This window comes from Rhinopithecus bieti, unplaced genomic scaffold (genome assembly GCF_001698545.2).
Source record: "Rhinopithecus bieti isolate Rb0 unplaced genomic scaffold, ASM169854v2 scaffold_7673, whole genome shotgun sequence".
In the NCBI taxonomy this organism is placed as follows: domain Eukaryota; kingdom Metazoa; phylum Chordata; class Mammalia; order Primates; family Cercopithecidae; genus Rhinopithecus; species Rhinopithecus bieti.
Genome location: NW_016806375.1, coordinates 897,847 through 905,125, shown reverse-complemented (window position 1 = coordinate 905,125; position 7,279 = coordinate 897,847). Strand labels below are relative to the sequence as shown.

General features: G+C 43.4%; 1 protein-coding gene across 2 annotated transcripts; it reads left to right on the top strand.

The window, feature by feature from the left end:
* The first annotated feature begins 429 nt into the window (after nucleotides 1-429).
* Nucleotides 430-4,513, top strand: KIF4B (kinesin family member 4B). 2 transcript variants are annotated; one of them, XM_017875692.1, is made up of 2 exons: nucleotides 475-594; nucleotides 766-4,513. In XM_017875692.1, exons 1-2 carry the CDS (start codon nucleotides 583-585, stop codon nucleotides 4,285-4,287), a joined length of 3,534 nt encoding a protein of 1,177 aa, XP_017731181.1. In that variant the 5' UTR covers nucleotides 475-582; the 3' UTR covers nucleotides 4,288-4,513. The 2 variants fall into 2 exon arrangements, with proteins under 2 accessions (XP_017731180.1, XP_017731181.1); XM_017875691.1 differs by having other exon boundaries at nucleotides 430-4,513.
* The last annotated feature ends 2,766 nt before the right edge of the window (nucleotides 4,514-7,279 follow it).

Sequence of the window (7,279 nt, the reverse complement as noted above, 5' to 3'; positions counted from 1 at the left end):
TTGGAATTTTGATTTGAATTTCATTGAATGGATAGATCAGTTTGGGAAGAACTGACATCTTTACGATATTCAGTCTTCCTATCCATGAACATAAAATATCTCTCCATTTACTTAGTTCCCCTTTGATCTTGTTCATCAGAGTTTTGTAGTTTTCATCATGTAGATCTTATACATATTTTGTTAGGTTTATACCTATTTCATTTGTTAAGGGGTGATGTAAGTGGTATTGTGCTTTCAATTTTGAATATCACTTATTCACTATTGGTACATAGGAAACCAATTTACTTTTGTATACTAACCTTGTATCCTGCAAGTTTATACTATACTCACTTATTAGTTCCAGGACATTTTTCTGTTGTTGGTTAAAACAAAATTTCTGGACTTACCCTCCCCTTCCCACCGTGCCGGCCTGCGCGCGCAGATGTGCGCGCTCCGCCCTTGGCCTTCTGCACTGTAATTGGTTGGCGTCTCTGGGAGGGATTTGAAACTTGGCGGTTAAAGCTCCGGTGGAGACAGGGCGGCCGGAGACCCCGGTTGAACGGGGAAGGGACATTTAGTTTGAGACGGTGCTGAGATAGGATCATGAAGGAAGAGGTGAAGGGAATTCCTGTAAGAGTGGCACTGCGTTGTCGCCCTCTGGTCCCCAAAGAGATTAGCGAGGGCTGCCAGATGTGCCTTTCCTTCGTGCCCGGGGAGCCTCAGGTGGTGGTTGGTACTGATAAATCCTTCACCTACGATTTTGTGTTTGACCCCTCTACTGAACAGGAAGAAGTCTTCAATACAGCAGTAGCGCCGCTCATAAAAGGTGTATTTAAAGGATATAATGCAACGGTCCTGGCCTATGGGCAGACTGGCTCTGGAAAAACGTATTCAATGGGAGGTGCATACACCACAGAGCAGGAGAATGAACCAACAGTTGGCATTATTCCTAGGGTAATACAACTGCTCTTCAAAGAAATTGATAAAAAGAGTGACTTTGAGTTTACTCTGAAAGTGTCTTACTTAGAGATTTACAATGAAGAAATTTTGGATCTTCTATGCCCATCTCGTGAGAAAGCTCAAATAAATATACGGGAGGATCCTAAGGAAGGTATAAAGATTGTGGGACTCACTGAGAAGACTGTTTTAGTTGCCTTGGATACTGTTTCCTGTTTGGAGCAGGGTAACAACTCTAGGACTGTGGCCTCCACAGCTATGAACTCCCAGTCGTCCCGATCTCATGCCATCTTTACTATCTCCCTAGAACAAAGAAAGAAAAGTGACAAGAATAGCAGCTTTCGCTCCAAGCTGCATCTCGTAGACCTCGCTGGATCAGAAAGACAGAAGAAAACCAAGGCTGAAGGGGATCGTCTAAAAGAGGGTATTAATATTAACCGAGGCCTCCTATGCTTGGGAAATGTAATCAGTGCTCTTAGAGATGACAAAAAGGGTGGCTTTGTGCCCTATAGAGATTCCAAGTTAACTCGACTGCTTCAAGATTCTCTAGGAGGTAATAGCCACACTCTTATGATAGCCTGTGTGAGTCCTGCTGACTCCAATCTAGAGGAAACATTAAGTACCCTTCATTATGCTGACAGAGCAAGAAAAATCAAGAACAAACCTATTGTTAATATTGATCCCCACACAGCTGAACTTAATCATCTAAAGCAACAGGTACAACAGCTACAAGTCTTGTTGCTACAAGCCCATGGAGGTACCCTGCCTGGATCTATAAATGCAGAACCATCAGAGAATCTACAATCCCTGATGGAGAAGAATCAGTCCCTGGTAGAGGAAAATGAAAAATTAAGTCGTGGTCTGAGCGAGGCAGCTGGTCAGACAGCCCAGATGTTGGAGAGGATCATTTTGACAGAGCAAGTGAATGAAAAACTGAACGCCAAGCTAGAAGAGCTCAGGCAGCATGCGGCCTGCAAACTGGATCTTCAAAAGCTAGTGGAGACTTTGGAAGACCAGGAATTGAAAGAAAATGTAGAGATAATTTGTAACCTGCAGCAACTGATTACCCAGTTATCAGACGAAACGGTTGCTTGCATGGCTGCAACCATAGATACTGCGGTGGAACACAAAGCTCAAGTGGAAACCAGTCCAGAGATGAGCAAGTCTTCTGACGCTTTTACCACTCAGCATGCTCTCCATCAAGCTCAGTTGTCTAAGGAGGTGGCTGAATTGAATAACGCCCTAGCACTGAAAGAGGCCCTAGTTAGGAAGATGACTCAGAACAACAGCCAACTACAGCCCATTCAGTTTCAATACCAGGATAACATAAAAAATCTAGAATTAGAAGTCATCAATCTGCAAAAGGAAAAGGAAGAATTGGTTCTCGAACTTCAGACAGCAAAGAAGGATGTCAACCAAGCCAAGTTGAGTGAGCGCTGCCGCAAACGTCTCCAGGAGCTGGAGGGTCAAATAGCTGATCTGAAGAAGAAGCTGAATGAGCAGTCCAAACTTCTGAAACTAAAGGAATCCACAGAACGTACTGTCTCCAAGCTGAACCAGGAGATACGGATGATGAAAAACCAGCGGGTACAGTTAATGCGTCAAATGAAAGAGGATGCTGAGAAGTTTAGACAGTGGAAGCAGAAAAAAGACAAAGAAGTAATACAGTTAAAAGAACGAGACTGTAAGAGGCAATATGAGCTGCTCAAACTTGAAAGAAACTTCCAGAAACAATCCAGTGTGCTCAGACGTAAAACAGAGGAGGCAGCAGTTGCCAACAAGCATCTCAAGGATGCTCTCCAGAAACAACGAGAGTTCACAGATAAGCGGAAAGAGACTCAGAGCCATGGAATGGAAGGCACTGCAGCTCGAGTGAGGAATTGGCTTGGAAATGAAATTGAGGTTATGGTTAGTACTGAGGAAGCCAAACACCATCTGAATGACCTCCTTGAAGATAGAAAGATCCTGGCTCAGGATGTGGTTCAACTCAAAGAAAAAAAGGAATCTCAGGAGAATCCACCTCCTAAACTCCGGAAGCGTACATTCTCCCTTACTGAGGTGAATAGTCAAGTTTTGGAGTCAGAAAATTGTATTACAAAGCAGATTGAAAGCCTAGAGACTGAAATGGAACTCAGGAGTGCTCAGATTGCTGACCTACAGCAGAAGCTGCTGGATGCAGAAAGTGAAGACAGGCCAAAACAATGCTGGGAGAATATTGCCACCATTCTGGAAGCCAAGTGTGCCCTGAAATATTTGATTGGAGAGCTGATCTCCTCTAAAATACATGTCACCAAACTTGAAAACAGCCTGAGACAGAGCAAGGCCAGCTGTGCTGACATGCAGAAGATGCTGTTTGAGGAACAAAATCATTTTTCTGAGATAGAGACAGAGTTACAAGCTGAGCTGATCAGAATGGAGCAACAGCACCAAGAGAAGGTGCTATACCTTCTCAGCCAGCTGCAGCAAAGCCAAATAGCAGAGAAGCAGTTAGAGAAGTCATTCAGTGAAAAGGAACAGCAGCTACTGAGCACACTGCAGTGTAAGGATGAAGAACTTGAGAAGATGCGAGAAGTGTGTGAGCAAAATCAGCAACTTCTCCAAGAGAATGAAATCATCAAGCAGAAACTGACCCTCCTTCAGGTAACCAGCAGACAGAAACATCTTCCTAATGATACCCTTCTATCTCCAGACTCTTCTTTTGAATATATCCCACCTAAGCCAAAACCTTCTCGTGTTAAAGAAAAGTTCCTGGAACAAAGCATGGACATCGAGGATCTAAAATATTGTTCAGAGCATTCTGTGGATGATCATGAGGATGGTGATGGTGATGGTGACAGTGATGAGGGGGATGATGAGGAATGGAAGCCAACAAAATTAGTTAAGGTGTCCAGGAAGAACATCCAGGGGTGTTCCTGCAAGGGCTGGTGTGGGAACAAGCAGTGTGGGTGCAGGAAGCAAAAGTCAGACTGTGGTGTGGACTGTAGCTGTGACCCCACAAAGTGTCGGAACCGCCAGCAAGGCAAGGATGGCTTGGGCAATGTTGAATGGACCCAGGATTCTGAAGGCTCCTTCAAACTGGAGGATCCTACCGAGGTGACCCCAGGATTGAGCTTCTTTAACCCTGTCTGTGCCACCCCCAATAGCAAGATCCTGAAAGAGATATGTGACATGGAGGAGGTGCTGTCAAAGAAGACTGCACCAGCTCCCTCCTCTTTTGACCTCCCAGAATTGAAACATGGAGCAACAGAATACCAACAAAATAAGGCTCCAGGGAAGAAAAAGAAACGAGCTCTGGCCAGCAACACCAGCTTCTTCTCTGGCTGCTCCCCTATCAAAGGAGAAGCCCACTGAAGTTGGAGTCATCATCTCTACCTCCAGTCTGTGTAAAGATAGAGGAAAAGATTGGAGTTACCCTGCCACAAGTCAAAGGATGCCAAGGAATACCAGGAACTACCAGAAGCTAGGAGAGAAGAGTGGAACAAATTTTCCTTTGGGCTTGCCATAGAAACCAACCCTGCCAACACGTTGATTTCATATTTTCATCCTCTGGAACAGTAAGAGAATAAATTTCTGTTGTTTCAAGCCTCCCAGACATGTCATTTGTTATGGGAGCCCTGGGAAAAAGAGTTTCTTTGGCCCAATTGGGTCCAATGTCCACCTTGTGCATTCATCTGGTTTGGCTATGGCCCGGGTGGAGGGGTCAAGCCAGATGCTCTGCAGAAGAATCTCTAAGGGGATGTAGAAGGAGCAGGCAAATTGATGAACAGATATAATAATCTTTTTTTTTGTGTGTGCTTCCTTATAACCAGAGGTGTCTGTGGGTACCTAGCAGTGACCAGAGGGAACAGCAGGACTCTAGATATAGTTCCTAATCATTAGTACTTTAGGAACAACTTACCTCTTGCTATTTGTGAAACGGGATTTTGGTAGATTGCAAAGATACCTGATTCTGATGGCCTTGCCACTTTCTTTGGATTCTGATGGCCTTGTCACTTTCTTTGACCAATAGAATGCAAAAGAGATAGGTGTCTGTTCTAAACCGAAGTCTTTTTTTTTTTTTTTTGAGACAGGGTCTGGCTCTGTCGCCCCCCTCCCACCTCAGCTTCCGGAGTAGCTGAGACTACAGGAGTGTACCACCATGCCCAGCTAATTTTTATACTTGCTGTAGAGATGGGGTTTTGCCATGTTGCCCAGGCTGAGCTCAAGCAATCTACCAGCCTCAGACTCCCAAAGTGCTGGGATTACAGGCGTGAGCAACCCCATGTGGCCTTCTAAGCCTAGGTCTTTAAGCATTCCACTTCTTCTCTTGGAACCTTGCTGTTGTCGTATGAAAAGCCTCAGCTAGCCTGCTGCATGATTAAAGAGATGTGACCCAATTACTTCCTTTGCCCCAGTGACCAGTCAGCCAATTGACCAACATGTTAGTGAGGTCACCCTAGACCAATCAGGTAACTGCAAACCCATGAGCAAGCCCAGTGAAGATCGGCTGAGTCAGGTCCAGATCAGCACAATCACCAGCTGACCCATAGACTCCTGAGCAATGTTAAAGGCTGAGTTACTACGTCTTAGAGTAATTTGTTATGCTGTGGCAGATTACTGATAGAGGGAGATTGGCAATTTGGATTTTGGTAAACCAGGTATTAGAAAGGTAAGGATAATTCATTCATAAATAAAAATAATTCCTAAGTTTCATGTTAATAGCTGTATCAACTTGGGGAAGTTGTTTCAATTTCCTCATCTGATAACTGAAGTTAACAAAGTAGATTCTTTGGGGTGAGTTATTGGGCAGAGCAAATGGGAGAAAGTATGAGGCAGCACATTATAAAACAGCAGGTTGGCATCATTTCTCTATACTCTGTCCTTTGTTTCTTTATTATTAAGATTGGTACAAAAGTGATTGTGGTTTTTGCCATTGAAAGTAATGACAAAAACTGCAATCACTTTTGCACCAACCTAATAAAACATTAATAACTTTAGGAAATAATGGCATGGGCCTATTTTATAAAGTTGAAAGCAATTTGATTTTTGCCATGACCTAGGAGACCTTATGTGATCTGGCTGCTCAGTTCTCTTACTTTCCTACCTCTCTCTGTGTCCAGATCAGGGGTGTCCTCTCTGTTCCTCACACATGCCACATGCCTTCCCAACATGTGGAGAACTTTTGTACCTGCAGTTCCCTCTACCTGCGATAATATTCCCATCTCTCTCTTTCTCTTTATGTGAACCAGAATTCAGGAACAGTATACTTATAATGCAAATAGGATCATGTGAAGTAGCAATCTTAGTAATTAATGTATGTTCCCTATTTTGAGTCAGAGCAACCCAAAAGATAAGGAAAAACAAAAAACAAACAAACAAACAAACAAACAAAAACAAACCCTTTGTCTTCTCCTATAGAGTCCCTTTAATTTAGGAATCAGAATCTTGAGCAACCCAGGAGAAGCATTGTGAGTTTCATGAGAGCTGGTCGGGGGGCCTTCAGAAAAGATTGTTTCCCAGTCATTATTCTCTCTTTCTTTCCCCCTCTCTCTTGCTTTACTGAGATAATTTTACATCATAAAATTTAACTGTTTTCAATGTACTATTCAGTAATCTTTTTCGTGTATTTACAGAGTTGTACAACCACCACCACAATCCAATTCTATCATCCCCAAAAGAAACCCCATACTCATTAACAGTCACTCCCCATATCACCCGCAGCTCCAGGCAACCACTAATCTACTTTCCATGTCTACATATTTGTTTTTCTGGATGTTTTCTAGAAACGGAATTATACAATGCCATACCTCTTTTAATGGCCTTCTTGCCTTACACTTTGCATCTCAGCTGAAATGTTTCCCCCTCTTTCCTTAAACTTCACTGTTATTCTGCGTGTCATCTCCTCATTGTTTTTTGGTAGCACTTATGCCATTTGTAATTCTTTTATTTGTTTCTTTACTTGCTTCTGTCTGCCTATGCTACTAGAATATACTTTTTCGGAGGGCAGGGGCAGTTTCTGTTTTACATTCTGCTGTGTCCCAAGACCTACTTAGTTGCCAGATGCAGAGTGGATGGATGTCCAGCAAATATTTGCTCGTTGAAAAAAGTTTTTAAAAAGTACTGAGGCAGCAGGATGGTGGAATAAGAGCCCTAGACTCTCCTTTCCCCCAGCAAATACATTGATTCAACAATTCATGGACAAATTCCCTTTGTGAGAAATACAGAAAGTAGTTGAGAGGCTCTTTCACCCTGGGTGAGTACAAAACTTGACACATCAAAGCCAGTAGGAAAATTTGACGTCTTCTCACCTCAACCCTTACCCCTGGCACAGTGCCGTAAGAGCGAGAAGGACCACGCCTCCAGC

Bases quoted from the DNA above. Each gene is read 5' to 3' on its own strand.
- KIF4B (XM_017875691.1), top strand. From the start codon at position 583: ATGAAGGAAGAGGTGAAGGGAATTCCTGTAAGAGTGGCACTGCGTTGT.